Below are 23,382 nucleotides of genomic sequence, written 5' to 3'. Positions count from 1 at the left end.
GAGAGAGGGATAGAAAAAAAATATATATATAAAAACACATAAAAATGCAAAACTAACAACTTCATTATTTCTGTTTAGCATAAAGTACCTAAATAGTAAACACCTCATCCATATACGTCTTCTACTGATTACCCAGACTAAGTATTTTTTTACTTCATCCACCTTATCAAAGACATACCTAGCACCTTTATCATCTACAATTATACGGGCCGGGTACACCATATGGGCTTTTATCCCCTTATTTATCAATTGTGTACAATATGGGGCCATTAATTTTCTCTTTGAAGAAGTTTCAAAGGAAAAATCCTGAAATAATAAAATCCTACTCTTTCCAAAGATAGGAGGGTCATTTTTTTAAAATAACTTCAATATTTCGATCTTATCTTGGAATTTTAGTAGTTTGAAGACACAAATTCTATTTTTTGAAACCCCATCCCGGGAGGAATTCTTTGGGCCCACTCTATGAGCTCTCTCTATTACTAATGGTAATGCCTGTGGTGACATCCCTAATGCTTGTGGTAATGTGACTGCAGTAAATTTCAATAGGTCCTCAAACTCTGGAATTTCTGGCAAACCTACTATCCTGATATTATTACGCCTGGAGCGATCCTCAAGATCCTCCAGGCGTATCTGCATATTTTTAATTTTAGTTTCTTGTTTCTGTATTAGGTCTTGATGTATATGAGTTACATCTTCTACATCAGAGATTCTGGTCTCTGCCTCTGTTAATCTAGCCGCAAATTGTCTAACTTCAGAAGATAGCGTGACTAATTCGGATGAAATGGTCCCTAGCTCTTTCTTTATCCCTTCAAATTGTGGGGAAAATATCTCTGTCAACTGTGAAATAAGCATTTGTGGATCAAACGGCATTTTATTAACTTCTATTACGCTATCTAAACTGGTATCCATCATTTTACTTTTTTTATCCTTTGTTTTTACAGGCATTTTGGGTGAATTAGATTTCACCTGGGTGATACATTTTTCCATTAAGGATAGTGCAAACAAGAAAGAAAAAAATAAATCAAGTGTACATTATCAGGTAAAAAACCAATAGCAAAAAAAGCAATAAATAAATAAATAAATCGTGAACAGCAAGTAGATCTGTGTGTAACCCCCCTTTTTTTTTTTTTTCTTTTTTTTTTTATATATGATTCAAATTGTGTTACTTCTAATAGTGTTACTAGTGAATATGTGCCTGTACTAATTCAATTACTTCAACCAGTTATGTTAGATACAGCATTGCCGTTGGGCTCATCTTTTAACCTTATTATATCAAAACACAAGAAATCATACACTTTTGTTATGCAAACGACTTAGTCCCTATGAAATACTTATTAGTTGAGTTGGCTTCAACTTATTTGAAGAATATTTGAGATCTTAATCTCCAGACAGTACCTTTCAGGCTTATATGTCCTAACATACATGTAACCACATTTAGCATAAAAAGACAGCGGAAATACTGATCAATTGACAATGATTTGAGTAGCTTCCATTAATATAGTAATATTAAGCATAACTTGTTTTAGAAAGAAGACAAGATAAATAATGATACAGAGTTTAAAGAGGCTAAATACCCCCCAAACTGTATCTTAGCCCAACAATTATCCTGTGATATATTATTGCCTTATATGATATTTATATATATCCCAAATAGGGTCTTTAACCCTTGCTTCTAATAACAAAAGTTCAGGGACTTGATTTTCCGTGGTAGCTTACTCCTTTTCCATGGCAATATATGACTGATATCCAAAAGTTACATTCAGAGACAATATAGAAGTAAGCCCACACAGTTTGTCACTTTATAGATCAATTTTCCAAAATGGTGATACCAGCACTTAGATATAATGGCACGGCGGCCTTTCCTCTGCTCACTGATTATAGCAATGTCACCATCAAGCCAGCCGAAATAAGCAAGTAGATAAAAAAAACTTACAAATACTGGCAGCTTCTTTGGATTCTTATAAGACTAATTTGACAAGAGGCTTATACGGCTGTTCTCCTCTGCACCCACGATAGAACCTCTGTAGCTCTGCAATACTTTTGCCTGCGTGGAGAGCGTGGCGTCGGCGTCTTCACACACCTCACTCCTCTATTGGCTCCTCAAGAGGGCTCAACCTCGAAGCGGCTTCCTGATTCGTCGCCTTCTCTGCTGCACCCCCGATAGTACCCGGTGAATATCCAAAAGGGTCGAGGGGTGTCCGTCGCACAATGCCCTAGGAGGTAGAACTACCCCACAGCGGGCACACTTGCTTTGCCTTCACTATCCCACCGGTCCACTCCCGATAGCCTGCGTGCCTCCGGCGTTCCACTCCGTCAGCTATATCATTGCCAGCTGGGTCTTTGCCTTTTTACAAGGTGAGTAAGTATCAGCCTTAGACCTTGGATACTTATACGCTATGTCTATATTTGCTTTTCTCAGCACTATGAAGTTGCGGCTCAGACTAGGAGCCGATCATAAGTCACTTGGGGGTTTCCTGCCGGGGCTAAGATGGATTTACCCTCTCCCTAGGGTGCTTCTCACACCAACAACGGGAAAAAACTGGCCACGGGAAGATGATACCTGTGCAGTCCACACTTGGAGCAGCACGCCAAACTCAGTGTGCTCTGCTGTACAGCTCCTCCTACCGGAACACACCCCCCGAGATGCTGTGCTCGTCCTAGAAGCTTCCACCTTACCCCAGTGTCTTAATGCTTTGAAAGTATTGCACACCAATTTTCAAGCCACTTAACCCCTAAATGTCCAAACCGGAGCTAAAATAACAATTAACCAGTTTAAAACACACTGCAGTCCCTGCCACAGTCTTTGCTGCAGCGTTTATCTTCCTTAGGGGTTATTCACAACAGTAATAAGCCTCTCTGAAGTCCTTTTCTAAGCCTCTGGACCTTCCACGTGATGCTGCATGACCTGCCTAGTGAAAAGTAACTGCGCAACTGAGGCGCGAAAATGAGGCCTCCTCCCTCTGCATTCCAGAGTGAAGGGGCCTTTCTGACAAGATTAGGCGTCTAAACGGCTGCCAGGCGCAATAAAGTTCCCCAAAAGTGTTTCAAAGTTTGCAAAACACTCCAAATGTCACCTAAAGATGATAAAAACCAAACGACTTAGCCCATAATAGTGTCAACCAGCATAGAGCCCAAGTTGTAAGCCTTAATTCTGTTACTGAGTCTAAGAAAATGGCTTACCTATCCCAGAAGGGAAAACTGACAGTCTTCTAGCAATACTAGGTCTTGTTAGAAAAGTGACTGATCATACCTGAAGCAGATAAGCCTGCAAACTGTTCCCCCCAACTGAAGTTCTCTGGTTTCAACAGTCCTGCGTGGGAACAGCAATGGATTTTAGTTACTGGTGCTAAAATCATACTCCTCTTTTAACAGAAATCTTCATCACTTTCTGTTGTAGAGTAAATAGTACAAACCGGCACTATTTTAAAATAACAAACTCTTGATAGAAGAAATAAAACTACAACTAACACCACATACTCTTTACCATCCCCGTGGAGATGCTACTTGTACAGAGCGGCAAAGAGAATGACTGGGGGCGGAGCCAGAGGGGGGGCTATATGGACAGCTTTGCTGTGTGCTCTCTTTGCCATTTCCTGTAGGGAATGAGAATATCCCACAAGTAAGGATGAAGCCGTGGACCGGACACACCAATGTAGGAGAAATGAGTATTAATAATACAAATTACACAGCAGTTCAGTTACTTTGTATTTCTGTCATCTTAAAGGTATAGCCTATTCAAAATTAAACATTCATGATTCAGATAGAGCATGCGATTTTAAGCAACTTTCTAATTTACTCCTATTTTCATTTTCTTCATTCTCTTGGTATCTTTAATTGAAAAAGCAAGAATGTAAGCTTAGTAGTGCTTGCTGATTGATGTCTAAATGTAGCCACCAATCAGCAAGCTCAACCCGAGGTTCTGAACCATAAATGGGCCGACTCCTAAGCTTACATTCCAGCCTTTTCAAATAAAGACACCAAGAGAACAAAGAAAAATTGATAATAGGAGTAAATTAGAAAGTTGCTTAAAACTGCATGCTCTGTCTAAATCATGACAGTTTAATTTTGACTAGACTATCCCTTTAAACTAAATGTTTTTTTTCTGCAACAAATGATGTATGTACACAACTGTACTGGGGAAAAAACTAGACAGACATGTCTTTTAGCTAGTGACATCACCAACCTTCTTTGCTTTTTCTCAAGATCATGATTGCGTCCCTGATGACCCTCTAGATGCAGTTTGGTGTCTTGCAATTCAGCTGTGAGACGCTGACATTTCTTCTTTAGTTGCTGCAGAGTTCGCTGGGTTTCTTCATTGTCTGCTTGTAGATCTGCTAACTGAAAGTAAATCTGGTTAGATGCCAGAAATCAGGACAGTATCTAAAGAAGCAAGCGTTAACTCTGCATGTGAATGGTGTAAAACAGGAAGACATGGAACCCTGCATCAGTGTTAAGTAAACACAGTCTTAAAGTGTCATACAGCATTACATATACATAGAATATACATGCAGTTTCGCAATGCCTTCAAAATAAAATGTTTTAAAAACATTTATAACAGCAAAAGTTGTATTGTTTTAAAGTTCAGGGACATCGCTTTTGTAAAACGTCTTGAATATTGTTTTTCCCCCTCTGCAGTGGCCGATTAGGGACAGATTCCACAAAGATCAGGTAATCCCTGTGTATAATGTTGCACTGGGTTTATGCACTCCAGACTCTCTGGGGCAGTGGAAAAGTTTTCAGAGATAAAGTTACAGGAATGGAGGAGGAACATTTTAAAATGTTTAAAATAGTTACCGTAATTAAGAATTTCATGGGGAATTTAACTTTAAATGTCTATATTCCTTTAAATAGATAAAAGCTCAAAGTTGAAATGCGCATTGGTACATTTCAAATTGAAATAAAAGCATTTTTGCAATTTTTTTCCATTAACAAAAATGCTTCTACTAAAAGTTTTTTCCCCTGCAGCATACGCACATATGCCATGGGGGGGGGGGTTTCATGCATCAGTATTCAAAGACCACATCTCAGAGATTTAGCAGTAGCGTGCAAGACACAAAGCAATAAACACCACCACCAGCTATTTGGACAGGCATGGTGTTTCAATACTGATGCATGGCAATCACAGGATATGTGCATATGCCACTGGAAAACCGTAATAACTTTTACTAGTAGCATTCTTGCTAATGGAAATATATTGCAGAAACGCTATCTCAAATTGAAATGCACATTTACATTTTGACCTTTCTATCCCTTTAAGCATATGCATAGGCAGTTTCCATTCAGCAACATATGCCCTTTAAAAATTGTAAACATTTTCTGAATAAAGGATATAAAGAATGTTCTTACTCTTCGTTCAAGCTGCCTCTTGCTCTGTTGCTCTACTTCCAATTTATCCTCAAATTCTTGTTGCATGCGCTTTTTGGTAAAATCAATCTCTCGTACTGAGCGCTCATACTTCAAACGCCATTCTCCTCCTGAAAAAAATAAAGTCATGTGTTAGCGAGGATGAACACGAGGAAAAACAAATCTATACTCAGAGATACATCCATTAATGTATTGAATGACAACACATGAAGCAGAAGTTGATTCATGAGCAGTAAATTAATAAGCCACAATTTAAAAAAAAACGGAGGAGAGACAAAACTGTGCAAAAGAAGGCTTCTAACAGTTTGACCAGTAAGCCTTTGTGTGAAAAACATTCTGAATACATTAACACGCTGTTTGCTGGAGGAATTTTCAAGCTAGCAAGTTTTCCTCACAACTTAAAGTTTGACTGTAAAATGATTGTGAGCTGCCTTAAAGGGACACTGAACCCAACTTTTTTCTTTCATGATTCAGATAGAGCATGCAATTTTAAACAATTTTCTAATTTACTCCTATTATCAATTTTTCTTTGTTCTCTTGCAGCCAGCCCATTTTAGGTTCAGCACCATGGATAGCGCTTGCTTATTAGAGGCTTACATTAACCCACCAATAAGCAAGCATAACCCAGGTTCTCAACCAAAAATGGGCCATTCCTGCTTTTTAAATAAAGATAGCAAGAGAACAAAGAAAAATTGATAATAGTAGTAAAATAAAAAGTTGCTTAAAATTGTATGCTCTATCTGAACCATGAAATAAAAAAATTGGGTTTAATGTTCCTTGAAGGGTCTTGATACATACTGAGGAGATTTTTTTATGAACTAGAAATTAAGGTTTTGTAACCAAGTCAGCACAGGAAGAGACAAGTTTTGAGTAAAAGGGATGAACCTTGTGAGCAGATCTAGTCATAAATTGGGATGGACATTGGGCCCTCTAAGAGCCCGATTAGGTACCTGGAGCAACAGTAAGGACCCCCAAAGGGCTCCCCAGCCAGAAAAGCTTGCATCCAGAGTCACAATCTCCCTGGACGATCTCAACAAGCATGTGCCTTGGGACAGATGATCTGGACAGAGCCACCAGGAGAGCGAGTCTCGACAAGCTGTCCAGCACAATCTGTTGAGACAGATCTGAATGATCCCCGTTCCATTGTCTCAACATGCATAGTTGTAAGGGCCTGAGATGGAATCTGGCAAAAGGAATGATGTCTATGCAGGACACCATGAGTCCGATTACCCCCATACACTGAGCCACTGAAGGTCTCAAGGAGGCCTAGAGGGCAAGACATGCAGAAGTTAGCTTGCAATGTCTGTAATCTGTGAGGAATACTCATGGATATGGAGTCTATTATAGTTCCCAGGATATTCACCCTTGTACGTGGAGTAAGAGAACTCTTTTCCAAGTTTATCTTCCATCCATGTGATCGAAGAAGACTGAGAAGGGTTTCTGAATGTTCTTCCACTAGATAAAAAGATGGTGTCTGTACCAAGATATCGTCCAGGTTAGGTGCTACTGCAATACCTTGTGTTCTGGCAACGGCTAGAAGAGCCCCCAGAACCTTTGTAAATATCCTTGGAGCAGTAGCTAAGCCAAACGGAATTGCTATGAACTGGAAGTGCTGATCCAGAAAAGCAAACCTCAGGGACTGAACATGTTTCCTGTGAATCGGGACGTGAAGGTATGCATCATTCAGGTCTATTGTGGTCATAAACTGTCCTTCCTGAACCAGAGGCAGGATTGTCCGTATTGTTTCTATCTTTAAAGAGGGAACACTCAAACTTGTTTAGGCACTTTAGGTCCAGAATTGGACGGAAAGTTTCCTCCTTCTTTGGAACCATGAAAAGGTTTGCATAAAACCCCAAACCTCTTTCTGTTGTAGGTACTGGGATAATTACTCCTAGAGAGGAGAGATCCCATACGCAACCTAAGAAGGCAGCTCTCTTTTCTGGTCTTGTCGAAAGACTGGAGAGTAGGAATCTGCCCCTGGGCGGATGAGACTTGAATCCTATCCTGTATCCTTGAGATACAACCTCCAGGACCCAATGATTCTGTACATCCTGAAACCAAGAGTCTGAAAAAAAAGAGATACAGTCTGCCCCCTACTTGATCTGATCCCGGATCGGGGGCCAACCCTTCATGCCGATTTGTTCTCAGTGGGGTTCTTAGTTTGTTTGGACTTATTCAAGGAGTGAGCCGGCTTCCAAGTACTCATGAGCTGCTCTGACTTGGAAGAGGACTGCTGTCATTGCGATTTGTCAGCATGAAAGGAACGAAAATTAGACAATTGCCGTCCCTTAGGCCGAATTCTTCTTATCCTGCGGTAGGAAGGCAACTTTCCCTCCAGTAACCGTAGAGATAATGGAGTCAAGCCCTAGACCGAATTAAATCTTCCCCTTGAAGGGAAGAGAAAGGAGTCTGGATTTAGAAGTCATATCCGCAGACCAAGACTTCAACCAGAGAGCCCGGCGGCCTAGAACCGCAAAGCCAGCAGTCTTTGCATTTATGAGAATAATCAGCATATTCGCTTCACAGATGGAGTTAGCAATTCTCAGTGCCTTAATTCTCTCCTGAATATCCTCGAGGGGAGTCTCTACCTCAATGAGCTCTGACAATGTCGCACCAGTAGGTAGCTGCTCCAGCAACTGCGGCTACAGCTGCCGCCTGTTGAAATAAAAACCCTGTATGTTGAAACATCTTACTCATAAAAGTTTCAAATTTTTTTATCCATAGGCTCTCTAAAAGAAGAACTATCCTCCAGAGGGATAGTAGTAGCCAGCGTGGAGATTGCGCCATCCACCTTCGGGATGCAGCCCCACAAATCTAATTGAGAGTCAGGGACTGGGAATCATTTTTTAAAAGTAGACGAGGGGGAAAAAGAAGTTCCTTTTCTTTCCCATTCGTTACTAATAATGTTCACCATCTTAACTGTCACAGGAAAAGTCAGAGGGACTTTCCTATATTCGTAAACTATGTCTAATTTAGGGATCGTAGACTCCTCAGGGAGTGTAGCCTCTGGAACCTCTAGAGTAGACAGAACCTCCTTTAATAAAAAACGCAGATGCTCAATTTTAAATCTAAAGGAGGGTTCCTCCGCTGAAAGAGGTTTAGTAACTGAAGTCCCTGACTCCTAAAGGTTACCCTCTGAAGCTACAGAGGTTAACTCATCCTCGGATAGCTGGGATATAGTAGCTAAATTCAATAAATATCTAGATGACACTAGGTCAGGAGAACTATGTTTAACCTTTCTCTTGCGTTTGTTAGAACGAGGTAAGGCACTCAGGGCCACAGACACCGCCGATTATAACTGCAAAGTAAAATCCACTGGTAAAAAGGCCCCTTCCAGATGGAGGATTAGTTAAGCCGCGGGGAACTGCATGTGGAGCGGGTAATGTAGAAAGATTAGTAATTTCTCGGGACCCAGATTCCTGAGAAGTAGACGGCTCAGAAGGGCTAATAGCGCTGTGAGTATTAGCAGGCTTGTCTCCCTTTTTAGACTTTAGAACAATGCAAATGGAACAAAATTGAGCAGGCGGGCAAACCATGGCCTCTTCACAATATAAACCGGAATTATTAATCAGTACAGAAGGAGCGGAACCTTCTAATGTAGTATCAGAGTCATCCATAGCTTTGTATATACCCAGACCGCTAACAGTGAAAACGCTCTCCTCAGGACAGATGTCTGCAGCCGGATCTTAGGAAATGAAAGACCGCACCCAGTCACATAGTACGTAAGACAGGACTTTCCCTGCTATGAAAAATGGCGCCAAGCTATTATGAGCTGCGCAACACTTCAAAAACGAAAGTGAAACCGGTTTGTTTCAAGCCAAAAAAAACAGTCTATGAGCCTAAAAAACTCACATTAAGTCGATATAAAAACCGGTCTGGCCCTCCAGGATCCATGCTGTGGAACAGGCACAGCCTCTCAAGTGTGACAGTCTTGCAGCAGTGCTTCTGACATTGACTTGAGTGAGTAGCAGCAAGCAGTGAAACTCATCAACACTGAGTGCTTAGGAGCAGTTAGCGATAGTCTGGATGGGTTCGCAGAAAAAACATAATTTATGTAAGAACTTGCCTGATCTATCTATCTATTGGGTACTTGTAAAGCGTAAACTAATCACCCGTGAGGGTCTCAAGGCGCTACCTGATAAATTAATTTCTTTCATAATGGCAAGAGTCCATGAGCTAGTGATGTATGAGATATACATTCCTACCAGGAGAGTGCAAAGTTTCCCAAACCTCAAATGCCTATAAATACACCTCCCACCACACACATAATTCAGTTTAATGTATAGCCAAGTAGTGAGGTGTAAAAAGGAGTAACATAGCATACAAAAAAAGAAGAACTGGAAAATAATATTGTGCTTTTATAAAAAAATATATATATAACCACCAAAAACAGGGTGGGCCTCATGGACTCTTGCCATTATGAAATAAATAAATCAATCAGGTAAGTTCTTACATAAATTATGTTTTCTTTCTTGGAAATGGCAAGAGTCCATGAGCGAGTCACTTATCGGATAAAATACCCAAGATGTGGAAGTCCGCAGAAGAGTCACTAGAGAGGGAGGGATAAAATAAAAACAGCTATTTCTGCTGAGAAATTAAATCTAAACAAAAAATAAGTTTTTCTATAAATTTCAAGAAAAAAAAAACTTAAAATTCAAGCAGATGAATTAAACTGAGACAGCTGCCTGAAGAACTTTTCTACCAAAGACTGCTTCTGAAGAAGAAAATACATCGAAATGGAAAAATCTAGTTAATATATGGAACAATTTAGTAAATGTATGCAAAAAAGACCAAGTTGCTGCTTTGCAAATTTGATCAACTGAAGCTACATTCTTAAAAGCCCACAAAGTGGCAACTGATCTAGTAGAATGAGCTGTAATTCTCTGAGGTGGGGACTGTCCTGCATCCAAATAAGCCTTGTGAATCAAAAGCTTTAACCAAGATGCCAAAGAAATGGCAGAGGCTTTCTGACCTTTCCTAGAACCAGAAAAGACAACAAATAGACTAGAAGTCTTCCTGAAATCCTTAGTAGCCTCAACATAGTATTTCAAAGCTCTTATCACTTCCAAAGAATGTAAAGATTTCTCAAGAGAATTCTTAGGATTCGGACACAAAGAAGGAACAACAATTTCCCTACTAATGTTGTTAGAATTCACAACCTTAGGAAGAAATTTAAACGAAGTCTGCAAAACAGCTTTATCCTGATGGATAATCAGAAAAGTAGACTCACAAAAGAGAGCAGACAATTCAGAAACTCTTCTAGCAGAAGAGATAGCCAAAACGAACAACACTTTACAAGAAAGTAGTTTAATATCTAAAGAATGCATAGGCTCAAAAAAAGGAGCCTGCAAAGCCTTTAAAACCAAATTAGAGAAAAGACTTAACAGGTTTGATACGGACCAAAACCTGAACAAAACAGCGAATATCAGGAAGTTCAGCAATCTTTCTATGAAATAAATCAGAAAGAGCAGAGATTTGTCCCTTCAAAGTACTTGCAGACAAACCTTTATCCAAACTGTCCTGAAGAAACTGTAATAATCTAGGAATTCTAAAAGAATGCCAAGAGAATTTATGAGAAAACCATGAAATATAAGTTTTTCCAAACCCTATATAGATCTTCCTTGAAACAGACTTACAAGCCTGCAACATAGTAGTAATCACTGGATCAGAGAAACCTTTAAGACTGGAAAAACAGCCCTTGAGACAGAAGGTCTGGTCTTAAAGGAAGTGACCAAGGTTGGCAACTGGACATCCGGACAAGATCTGCATACCAAAACCTGTAAGGCCATGCTGGTGCTATCAGAAACACGTGATTGTTCCATTATGATCTTGGAGATCACCCTTGGAAGAAGAACTAAAGGCGGAAAAATATAAGCAAGTAGGTAAGACCAAGGAACTGCTAACGCATCTACCATCTCTGCCTGAGGATCCCTGGGCCTGGAAAGGTATCGGGGAAGTTTCCCGTTAAGATGAGAAGCCATCAGATCTATTTCTGGAAGACCCTACATCTGTACAATCTGAAAAAAACACATCTGGATGGAGAGACCACTCCCCCGGATGTAAAGCCTGACGATTGAGATAATCATCTTCCCAATTGTCTACACATGGGATATGAATCGCAGAAATTAGACAGGAGTTGGATTCCTCCCAAGAAAGTATCCGTGATACTTCCTTCATTGCTAAAGTACTGCGAGTCCTTCCCTGATGATTGACATATGCCAGAGTTATATGTGATATTGTCTGTCTGAAAGCGAATGAATGGTTCTCTTTTTAATAGAGTTCTAAAATATCGATTGGTAACCTCGCATCTTGAGGTTTCCAAACCCCTTGTGCTGTCAAAGACCCCCAGACAGCTCCCCAACCTGAAAGACTGTCAAGACTACAGTCCAGGAAGGTCGAACAAAGAGGCCCCTTGAATAATCTGATGATGGTCCAACTACCAAAACAGAGAGAGTTGAATGTTGGATTTAAGTACATCAATTGTGATATCCGAGTATAATCCCTGCACCATTGATTCAGCATGCAAAGCTGGAGAGGTCTCATATGTAAACGAGCAAAGAGGATCACGTCAGATGCTGCAGTCATGAGACCGAAAACTTCCATGCACATAGCCACTGAAGGGAATGATCGAGACTGAAGGTTTCGACAGGCTGAAACCAATTTCATTTGTCTCTTGTCTGTTAGATTCAGTGTCCATGACTCTGTCTTTATCTGGAAACCTAAAAAGGTGACCTTTGTCTGAGGAATCAAGAAACTCTTTGGTAAATTGATCCTCCAACCATGACTTTGAAGAAACAACACTAGTTAATTTGTGTGAGATTCTGCTAAATGAAAAGGATTGAGCCAGTACCAAGATATCGTCCAAATAAGGAAACACTGCAATACCCTGCTCTCTGATTACAGATAGAAGGGGATGAGAACCTTTGAAAAGATTCTTGGAGCTGTCGCTAGGCCAAATGGAAGAGCAACAAATTGGTAATGCTTGTCTAGAAAAGAGAATCTCAGAAACCGATAGTGATCTGGATGAATCGGAATATGAAGATAAGCGTCCTGTAAGTCTATAGTGGACATGCAATGACCTTGCTGAACAAAAGGCAGAATAGTCCTTATAGTCACCATCTTGAAAGTTGGGACCCTTACCAAACGATTAAAAAACTTAATGAAAGGAACGAAAACAATTAGAAGATTTAGATTTACCCTTCGATTTTTTTATCTTGAGGCAAAAAAACTCCTTTACCCCAGTGATAGTGAAAATAATAGAATCCAACTGATAACCAAATAAATTGTTACCCTGGAAAGATAGAGATAATAATCTAGATTTAGATACCATGTCAGCATTCCAATATTTAAGCCATAAAGCTCTTCTAGCTAAAATAGCTAAATACATTGATTTAACCTCAAGCTTGATGATATAAAAAATAGCATCACAGATAAAATGATTAGCATGTTGAAGCAAACGAATAATGCTAGACAAATCAGGATCTGCTTCCTGATGTGCTAAGCTATCCAACCAAAAAGTTAATGCAGCTGCAACATCAGCCATATAAATGGTAGGCCTGAGAATATAGCCAGAATGTAAGTAAGCTTTCCTTAGATAAGATTCAATCTTCCTATCTAAAGGATCCTTAAAAGAAGTACTATCTTCCATAGGAATAGTAGTACATTTGGCAATAGCCCCATCAACCTTAGGGAATTTTTCCCAAAACTCCAATTTAGCCACTGGTAAAGGATATAACTTTTTGAGCCTAAAATAAGGATTAAAATAAGCACCAGGCTTAGACCATTCCTTAGCAATCACATCAGAAACAGCATCTGGAACAGGAAAAACCTCAGGAGTAATCACTGAAGGTTTAAAAACAGAATTTAAACGCTTACTTTATTTGTTATCAAGAGGATCAGACTCCTCAATACCCAAAGTAACCAATACTTATTTCAATAAAGAATGAATATATTCAATCTTAAAAAGATAAGAAGATTTATCAATTTCAATGTCTGAAGTAGGGTCCTCTGAACCAGAGAGATCCTCATCAGAGGAGGATATTTCAGTATGTTGTCTGTCAATACAAATTTCATCAGACTTATGAGAAGTTTTAAAAGACCTTTTACGTTTATTAGAAGACGGAATAGCAGACATAGCCTTCTGTATTTCATCAGCAATATAATTTTTCATATCAACAGGGATATCATGTACATTAGATGTTGAGGGAACAACAGGTGCTGTACTAGTACTAATAAAAACATTATCGGCATGCAAAAGCTTATCATTACAACTGTTACATAATATAGCCGGAGATATAATCTCAGCTTGCTTACAACAGATACACTTAGCTTTGGTAGAACTATGTTCAGATAGCATAGTTCCTACAGCAGCTTCTGAGGCAGGATCAGACTGAGACATCTTTGCAAAAATGTAAAAGAAAAATTACATTTAAACAAATATTCAATTTCCTCATATAGCAGTTTCAGGATTGGGAAAAAATGCATATGCTAAATAGGCAGAAAAGCAAACAGCATAGCTTTCTAGAATATAAAAAGAGCAAAAGCATAAAGGAAGTGGGGTAAAATAACTAAAAAATATTTGGCGCCGAGTATGACGCACAACGCAAATAGTAATGAAATATTTTTGGCGCCAACCAACATCCGAAAATGATTCAACTCACGTAACATGCGTGACTTCGCACCAACAACCTAACGTCAACAAAGACGTAGGAAATGACGAAACTTGCGCCACTGGCTGGGGTGTCTTTGCCTCCGTCTGGTGGCCAGGTGTTGTATTTCCCAACAGTAAGGAATGAAGTTGTGGACTCTCCCTGCCTTATGGAAGGAAAAGAAAGCTAGAACACCTACAAAGGCTGCATCAAAGTCTGTATTCCAAGAAGTGTAGACACAACCTTTAATTTAGATGTTATATGATCTATGGGGCAATTTCACCAGTGCTTGGTGTGTTCTAAGAACACTTCTGGGTGCTGAGATCATTACCATGGATAAAAGACATAATATATGAGATAATCCACTACTGGAGTTGTCTGCTAACGGGATAAATACTGCTGAAAAGTCCAGAAGTCCACTAGTGGAAGGAAATGTCTTCTCAGGAATAATAATTCCAAGTGTATAGGTGAAAGGAGCGCCTCAAAAGAGAGGCCTAAGTATGCTATGATATGAGGTGTGTCTCAAAAAACTCAGTATACTGGGGGAAAAAAGGTAAAGACAATAAGGCGAAAAAGCTATGGTAAGTGCAGATAATATGAATATGATAAAATACTGTGGCTAGTGCAGATAATATAAATTATTTAAATCTGGAGAAAGGACTTACATTGGGGATTAAATGTGGATGAAATGTGAAACTATGTAATCAGTGCTAATGGAATAGGTGAAACATATCAGATGTGGCAACAATGTAGTGATAATATAAAGAGTGCAGATATCTGTCTTATACTGAAATGAAGGTATGAATTTAAATAATAAGCATTTAATAAAATTGAACATCGCTAAAATTAAACATAAATAAAAAACTAATTATGACCAGACATGAATGAATTCATAAAATACAATTTAGGAGAAAATAAAGATTGGCCAATCTTATAAAAAAACATAATTTATGTAAGAACTTACCTGATAAATTCATGAGCTAGTGACGTATGGGATATACATTCCTACCAGGAGGGGCAAAGTTTCCCAAACCTTAAAATGCCTATAAATACACCCCTCACCACACCCACAATTCAGTTTAACGAATAGCCAAGAAGTGGGGTGATAAGAAAAAAGTGCGAAAGCATATAAAATAAGGAATTGGAATAACAAAAAAATCATAACCACCACAAAAAAGGGCGGGCCTCATGGACTCTTGCTAATATGAAAGAAATGAATTTATCAGGTAAGTTCTTACATAAATTATGTTTTCTTTCATGTAATTAGCAAGAGTCCATGAGCTAGTGACGTATGGGATAATGACTACCCAAGATGTGGATCTTTCCACACAAGAGTCACTAGAGAGGGAGGGATAAAATAAAGACAGCCAATTCCTGCTGAAAATAATCCACACCCAAAATAAAGTTTAATGAAAAACATAAGCAGAAGATTCAAACTGAAACCGCTGCCTGAAGTACTTTTCTACCAAAAACTGCTTCAGAAGAAGAAAATACATCAAAATGGTAGAATTTGGTAAAAGTATGCAAAGAGGACCAAGTTGCCTCTTTGCAAATCTGATCAACCGAAGCTTCATTCCTAAACGCCCAGGAAGTAGAAACTGACCTAGTAGAATGAGCTGTAATCCTCTGAGGCGGAGTTTTACCCGACTCAACATAGGCAAGATGAATTAAAGATTTCTACCAAGATGCCAAAGAAATGGCAGAAGTTTTCTGGCCTTTCTAGAACCGGAAAAGATAACAAATAAACTAGAAGTCTTTCGGAAAGACTTAGTAGCTTCAACATAATATTTCAAAGCTCTAACAACATCCAAAGAATGCAACGATTTCTCCTTAGAATTCTTAGGATTAGGACATAATGAAGGAACCACAATGTCTCTACTAATGTTGTTGGAATTCACAACTTAGGTAAAAATTCAAAAGAAGTTCGCAACACCGCCTTATCCTGATGAAAAATCAGAAAAGGAGACTCACAAGAAAGAGCAGATAATTCAGAAACTCTTCTGGCAGAAGAGATGGCCAAAAGGAACAAAACTTTCCAAGAAAGTAATTTAATGTCCAATGAATGCATAGGTTCAAATGGAGGAGCTTGAAGAGCCCCCAGAACCAAATTCAAACTCCAAGGAGGAGAAATTGACTTAATGACAGGCTTTATACGAACCAAAGCTTGTACAAAACAATGAATATCAGGAAGAATAGCAATCTTTCTGTGAAAAAGAACAGAAAGAGCAGAGATTTGTCCTTTCAAGGAACTTGCGGACAAACCCTTATCTAAGCCATCCTGAAGAAACTGTAATATTCTCGGTATTCTAAAAGAATGCCAAGAAAAATGATGAGAAAGACACCAAGAAATATAAGTCTTCCAGACTCTATAATATATCTCTCTAGATACAGATTTACGAGCCTGTAACATAGTATTAATCACAGAGTCAGAGAAACCTCTTTGACCAAGAATCAAGCGTTCAATCTCCATACCTTTAAATTTAAGGATTTAAGATCCTGATGGAAAAAAGGACCTTGAGACAGAAGGTCTGGTCTTAACGGAAGAGTCCACGGTTGGCAAGAGGCCATCCGGACAAGATCCGCATACCAAAACCTGTGAGGCCATGCCGGAGCTACCAGCAGAACAAACTAGCATTCCTTCAGAATCTTGGAGATTACTCTTGGAAGAAGAACTAGAGGCGGAAAGATATAGGCAGGATGATACTTCCAAGGAAGTGATAATGCATCCACTGCCTCCGCCTGAGGATCCCGGGATCTGGACAGATACCTGGGAAGTTTCTTGTTTAGATGAGAAGCCATCAGATCTATTTCTGGAAGTTCCCACATTTGAACAATCTGAAGAAATACCTCTGGGTGAAGAGACCATTCGCCCGGAGGCAACGTTTGGCGACTGAGATAATCCGCTTTCCAATTGTCCATACCTGGGATATGAACCGCAGAGATTAGACAGGAGCTGGATTCCGCCCAAACCAAAATTCGAGATACTTCTTTCATTGCCAAAGGACTGTGAGTCCCTCCTTGATGATTGATGTATGCCACAGTTGTGACATTGTCTATCTGAAAACAAATGAACAACTCTCTCTTCAGAAGAGGCCAAAACTGAAGAGCTCTGAAAATTGCACGGAGTTCCAAAATATTGATCGGAAAACTCACCTCCTGAGATTCCCAAACCCCTTGTGCCGTCAGATACCCCCACACAGCTCCCCAACCTGTAAGACTTGCATCTGTTGAGATTATAGTCCAGGTCGGAAGAACAAAGAAGCCCCCTGAACTAAACGATGGTGATCTGTCCACCATGTCAGAGAGTCGTAAAATCGGTTTAAAGATATTAATTGAGATATCTGAGTAATCCCTGCACCATTGGTTCAGCATACAGAGCTGAAGAGGTCGCATGTGAAAACGAGCAAAGGAGATGGCATCTGATGCGGCAGTCCTAAGACCCAACATTTCCATGCATAAGGCTACCAAAGGGAATGATTGTGACTGAAGGTTTTGACAAGCTGATATCAATGTTAAACTTCTCTTGTCTGACAAGGACAGAGTCATAGACACTGAATCTATCTAGAAACCTAAAAAAGGTTACCCTTGTCTGAGGAATCAATGAACTGATTGGTAAATTGATCCTCCAACCATGAACTTGAAGAAACAACACAAGTCGATTCGTATGAGATTCTTCGAAAATGAGAAGACTGAGCAAGTACCAAGATAAGGAAATACCAAAACCCTGTTCTCTGATTACAGAAAGAAGGGCACCGAGAACCTTTGAAAAAAATTCTTGGAACTGAGGCTAGGCCAAACGGTAGAGCCACAAAACTGGTAATGCTTGTCTAAAAAGAGAATCTCAGACACTAAAAGTGATCTGGATGAATCGGAATATGCAGATACACATCCTGTAAATCTATTGTAGACATATAATGCCCTTGCTAAACAAAAGGCAGGATAGTCCTACAGTAACCATCTTGAATGTTGGTATCCTAACATAACGATTCAATAATGATAGATTCGGAACTGGTCTGAAGGAATTGACCTTCTTTGGTACAATGAAGAGATAAAATAAAACCCCAGCCCCTGTTCCAGAACTGGAACTGGCATAAATACTCCAGCCAACTCTAGATCTGAAACACATTTCAGAAATGCTGAGCCTTTGCTGTGTTAACTGGGACACGGGAAAGAAAAAAATCTCTAATGCAAATAATACTTCTTTAAGTAAAGAACGAATAAATTCCATCTTGAACAAATACAAAGATTTATCAGCATCAACCTCTGAGACAGAAACCTCTGAACCAGAAGAACCATTATCAGTATCAGAATGATGATGTTCATTTAAAAATTCATCTGAAAAAAGAGAAGTTTTAAAAGACTTTTATGTATACTAGAAGGAGAAAACATAATTTATGCTTACCTGATAAATTCCTTTCTCCTGTAGTGTAGTCAGTCCACGGGTCATCATTACTTCTGGGATATTAACTCCTCCCCAACAGGAAGTGCAAGAGGATCACCCAAGCAGAGCTTGGAAGTGTAGTCAGTCCACGGGTCATCATTACTTCTGGGATACCAATACCAAAGCTAAAGTACACGGATGACGGGAGGGACAGGCAGGATCTTTATACGGAAGGGACCACTGCCTGAAGAACCTTTCTCCCAAAAATAGCCTCCGAAGAAGTAAAAGTGTCAAATTTGTAAAATTTGGAAAAAGTATGAAGAAAAGACCAAGTTGCAGCCTTGCAAATCTGTTCAACAGATGCCTCATTCCTAAAGGCCCAAGTGGAAGCCACAGCTCTAGTAGAATGAGCTGTAATTCTTTCAGGAGGCTGCTGTCCAGCAGTCTCATAGGCTAAACGTATTATGCTACGAAGCCAAAAAGAGAGAGGTAGCAGAAGCTTTTTGACCTCTCCTCTGTCCAGAATAAACGACAAACAGGGAAGAAGTTTGGCGAAAATCTTTAGTTGCCTGTAAATAAAATTTCAGGGCACGGACTACATCTAGATTGTGCATAAGTCGTTCCTTCTTTGAAGAAGGGTTAGGACACAATGATGGAACAACAATCTCTTGATTGATATTCTTGTTAGTGACAACCTTAGGTAAGAACCCAGGTTTAGTACGCAGAACTACCTTATCTGAATGAAAAATCAGATACGGAGAATCACAATGTAAGGCTGATAACTCAGAGACTCTACGAGCCGAGGAAATAGCCATTAAAAACAGAACTTTCCAAGATAACAATTTAATATCAATGGAATGAAGGGGTTCAAACGGAACATCCTGTAAAACGTTAAGAACTAAATTTAAGCTCCATGGTGGAGCAACAGTTTTAAACACAGGCTTAATCCTGGCCAAAGCCTGGCAAAAAGCCTGAACGTCTGGAACTTCTGACAGACGTTTGTGTAAAAGAATGGACAGAGCTGAGATCTGTCCCTTTAAGGAACTAGCAGATAAACCCTTTTCTAAACCCTCTTGTAGAAAAGACAATATCCTAGGAATCCTAACCTTACTCCATGAGTAACTCTTGGATTCGCACCAATGTAAGTATTTACGCCATATTTTATGGTAAATCTTTCTGGTAACAGGTTTCCTAGCCTGTATTAAGGTATCAATTACTGACTCCGAAAATCCACGCTTTGATAAAATCAAGCGTTCAATTTCCAAGCAGTCAGCTTCAGAGAAATTAGATTTTGATGTTTGAAAGGACCCTGAATTAGAAGGTCCTGTATCAGAGGCAGAGACCAAGGTGGACAGGATGACATGTCCACTAGATCTGCATACCAGGTCCTGCGTGGCCACGCAGGCGCTATTAGAATCACTGATGCTCTCTCCTGTTTGATCCTGGCAATCAATCGAGGAAGCATCGGGAAGGGTGGAAACACATAGGCCATCCCGAAGGTCCAAGGTGCTGTCAAAGCATCTACCAGGACCGCTCCCGGGTCCCTGGACCTGGACCCGTAACAAGGAAGCTTGGCGTTCTGGCGAGACGCCATGAGATCTATCTCTGGTTTGCCCCAAAGTCAAAGTATTTGGGCAAAGACCTCCGGATGAAGTTCCCACTCCCCCGGATGAAAAGTCTGACGACTTAGGAAATCCGCCTCCCAGTTCTCCACTCCAGGAATGTGGATCGCTGACAGGTGGCAAGAGTGAGACTCTGCCCAGCGAATTATCTTTGATACTTCCATCATCGCTAGGGAGCTTCTTGTCCCTCCTTGATGGTTGATGTAAGCTACAGTCGTGATGTTGTCCGACTGAAACCTGATGAACCCCCGAGTTGTTAACTGAGGCCAAGCCAGAAGGGCATTGAGAACTGCTCTCAATTCCAGAATGTTTATTGGAAGGAGACTCTCCTCCTGAGTCCATGATCCCTGAGCCTTCAGGGAATTCCAGACAGCGCCCCAACCTAGTAGGCTGGCGTCTGTTGTTACAATTGTCCAATCTGGTCTGCTGAATGGCATCCCCCTGGACAGATGTGGCCGAGAAAGCCACCATAGAAGAGAATTTCTGGTCTCTTGATCCAGATTCAGAGTAGGGGACAAATCTGAGTAATCCCCATTCCACTGACTTAGCATGCACAATTGCAGTGGTCTGAGATGTAGGCGTGCAAAGGGTACTATGTCCATTGCCGCTACCATTAAGCCGATTACCTCCATGCATTGAGCCACTGACGGGTGTTGAATGGAATGAAGGACACGGCAAGCATTTTGAAGCTTTATTAACCTGCCTTCTGTCAGGTAGATCTTCATTTCTACAGAATCTATAAGAGTCCCCAAGAAGGGAACTCTTGTGAGTGGAAAGAGAGAACTTTTCTCTTCGTTCACCTTCCACCCATGCGACCTTAGAAATGCCAGTACTAACTCTGTATGAGACTTGGCAGTTTGAAAGCTTGACGCTTGTATCAGAATGTCGTCTAGGTACGGAGCCACCGAAATTCCTCGCGGTCTTAGTACCGCCAGAAGAGCGCCCAGAACCTTTGTGAAGATTCTTAGAGCCGTAGCCAATCCGAATGGAAGAGCTACAAACTGGTAATGCCTGTCTAGGAAGGCAAACCTTAGATACCGGTAATGATCTTTGTGAATCGGTATGTGAAGGTAAGCATCCTTTAAATCCACTGTGGTCATGTACTGACCCTTTTGGATCATGGGTAAGATTGTCCGGATAGTTTCCATTTTGAACGATCGAACTCTTAGGAATTTGTTTAAGATCTTTAAATCCAAGATTGGTCTGAAGGTTCCTTCTTTCTTGGGAACCACAAACAGATTTGAGTAAAACCCCTGTCCGTGCTCCGACCGCGGAACCGGGTGGATCACTCCCATTAGCAAAAGATCTTGTACACAGCGTAGAAACGCCTCTTTCTTTATTTGGTTTGTTGACAACCTTGAAAGATGAAATCTCCCTTTTGGGGGAGAGGTTTTGAAGTCCAGAAGATATCCCTGAGATATGATCTCTAACGCCCAGGGATCCTGGACATCTCTTGCCCAAGCCTGGGCGAAGAGAGAAAGTCTGCCCCCCACTAGATCCGTTCCCGGATCGGGGGCCCTCAATTCATGCTGTCTTAGGGGCAGCAGCAGGTTTTCTGGCCTGCTTGTCCTTGTTCCAGGACTGGTTAGGTTTCCAGCCTTGTCTGTAGCGAGCAACAGCTCCTTCCTGTTTTGGCGCAGAGGAAGTTGATGCTGCTCCTGCCTTGAAGTTACGAAAGGCACGAAAATTAGACTGTCTAGCCCTAGGTTTGGCTCTGTCTTGAGGCAGGGCATGGCCTTTACCTCCTGTAATGTCAGCGATAATTTCTTTCAAACCGGGCCCGAATAAGGTCTGCCCTTTGAAAGGTATGTTAAGTAATTTAGATTTAGAAGTAACATCAGCTGACCAGGATTTTAGCCACAGTGCTCTACGTGCCTGAATGGCGAATCCGGAATTCTTAGCCGTAAGTTTAGTTAAATGTACTACGGCATCTGAAATAAATGAATTAGCTAGCTTAAGGGTTTTAAGCTTATTTGAAATCTCATCTATAGTTATTGAGTCAAGAGTCTCTTCCAGAGACTCGGACCAAAATGCGGCCGCAGCCGTGACAGACGCAATACATGCAAGGGGTTGCAATATAAAACCTTGTTGAACAAACATTTTCTTAAGGTAACCCTCTAATTTTTTATCCATTGGATCTGAAAAGGCACAGCTATCCTCCACCGGGATAGTGGTACGCTTAGCCAGAGTAGAAACCGCTCCCTCCACCTTAGGGACCATCTGCCATAAGTCCCGTGTGGTGGCGTCTATTGGAAACATTTTTCTAAATACAGGAGGGGGGGAAAAGGGTACACCGGGCCTATCCCACTCCTTAGTAATTATCTCTGTAAGCCTCTTAGGTATAGGAAATACATCAGTACTCGCTGGTACTGCATAGTATCTATCCAGCCTACATAATTTCTCTGGGATTGCAACGGTGTTACAATCATTCAGAGCCGCTAATACCTCCCCTAGCAGTACACGGAGGTTTTCTAGTTTAAACTTAAAGTTTGAAATGTCTGAATCCACTCTATTTGGATCAGATCCGTCACCTGCAGATTGAAGCTCTCCGTCCTCATGTTCTGCAAATTGTGACGCAGTATCTGACATGGCCCTAATATTATCAGCGCACTCTGTTCTCACCCCAGAGTGATCTCGCTTACCTCTAAGTTCTGGTAATTTAGACAAAACTTCAGTCATAACATTAGCCATGTCCTGTAGTGTGATTTGTAATGGCCGCCCTGAAGTACTCGGCGTTACAATATCACGCACCTCCCGAGTGGGAGATGCAGGTACTGACACGTGAGGCAAGTTAGTCGGCATAACTTCCCCCTCGTTGTTTGGTGAATGATGTTCAATTTGTACAGATTGACTTTTATTTAAAGTAGCATCAATGCAATTAGTACATAAATTTCTATTGGGCTCCACCTTGGCTTTTGCACATATAGCACAGAGATATTCCTCTGAGTCAGACATGTTTAACAAACTAGCAATTAAACTAGCAAGCTTGGAAATACTTTTCAACTCAATTTACAAGTAATATGAAAAACGCACTGTGCCTTTAAGAAGCACAGAAAAAAACTATGACAGTTGAATAACAATGAACCGGAGAAATTATAAAAACCAAATTTTTCCCGGTAAAGGCATAAATTTAGCAAAGGATTGCCCCCATTAGCAATGGATAACTAACCCTTAATAGCAGAAAAAAATGTACAAAATATAAACGTCTTATCACAGTCAAAGCACAATCTCACAGGTCTGCTGTGAGTGATTACCTCCCTCAAAATAATTTTTGAAGACCCTTGAGCTCTGTAGAGACGATCCGGATCATGCAGGGAGAGAAACAGACTTTTGACTGAATTTCTGATGCGTAGCAAAAGCGCCAAAA

The 23,382-nt window shown here is 40.4% G+C and overlaps 1 protein-coding gene across 9 annotated transcripts in view; it reads right to left on the bottom strand.

Moving 5' to 3' along the window:
• Positions 1 to 23,382, bottom strand: part of MYO18A (myosin XVIIIA) — a 527,256-nt gene that overhangs the window by 174,073 nt on the left and 329,801 nt on the right. For all 9 annotated transcript variants that reach the window (XM_053706173.1, XM_053706175.1, XM_053706166.1 and 6 more), the window contains 2 exons: positions 5,347 to 5,474; positions 4,184 to 4,338 (listed from right to left, as the gene is read on the bottom strand). In XM_053706173.1, the coding sequence (XP_053562148.1) occupies positions 4,184 to 4,338; positions 5,347 to 5,474 (283 nt within the window). The remainder of the gene's footprint in view (positions 1 to 4,183; positions 4,339 to 5,346; positions 5,475 to 23,382) is intronic.

The sequence above is a fragment of the Bombina bombina genome, chromosome 3 (genome assembly GCF_027579735.1).
Source record: "Bombina bombina isolate aBomBom1 chromosome 3, aBomBom1.pri, whole genome shotgun sequence".
In the NCBI taxonomy this organism is placed as follows: domain Eukaryota; kingdom Metazoa; phylum Chordata; class Amphibia; order Anura; family Bombinatoridae; genus Bombina; species Bombina bombina.
The sequence above is the reverse complement of the archived record's forward strand: the minus strand, read 5'-3'. Positions and strand labels throughout refer to the sequence as shown.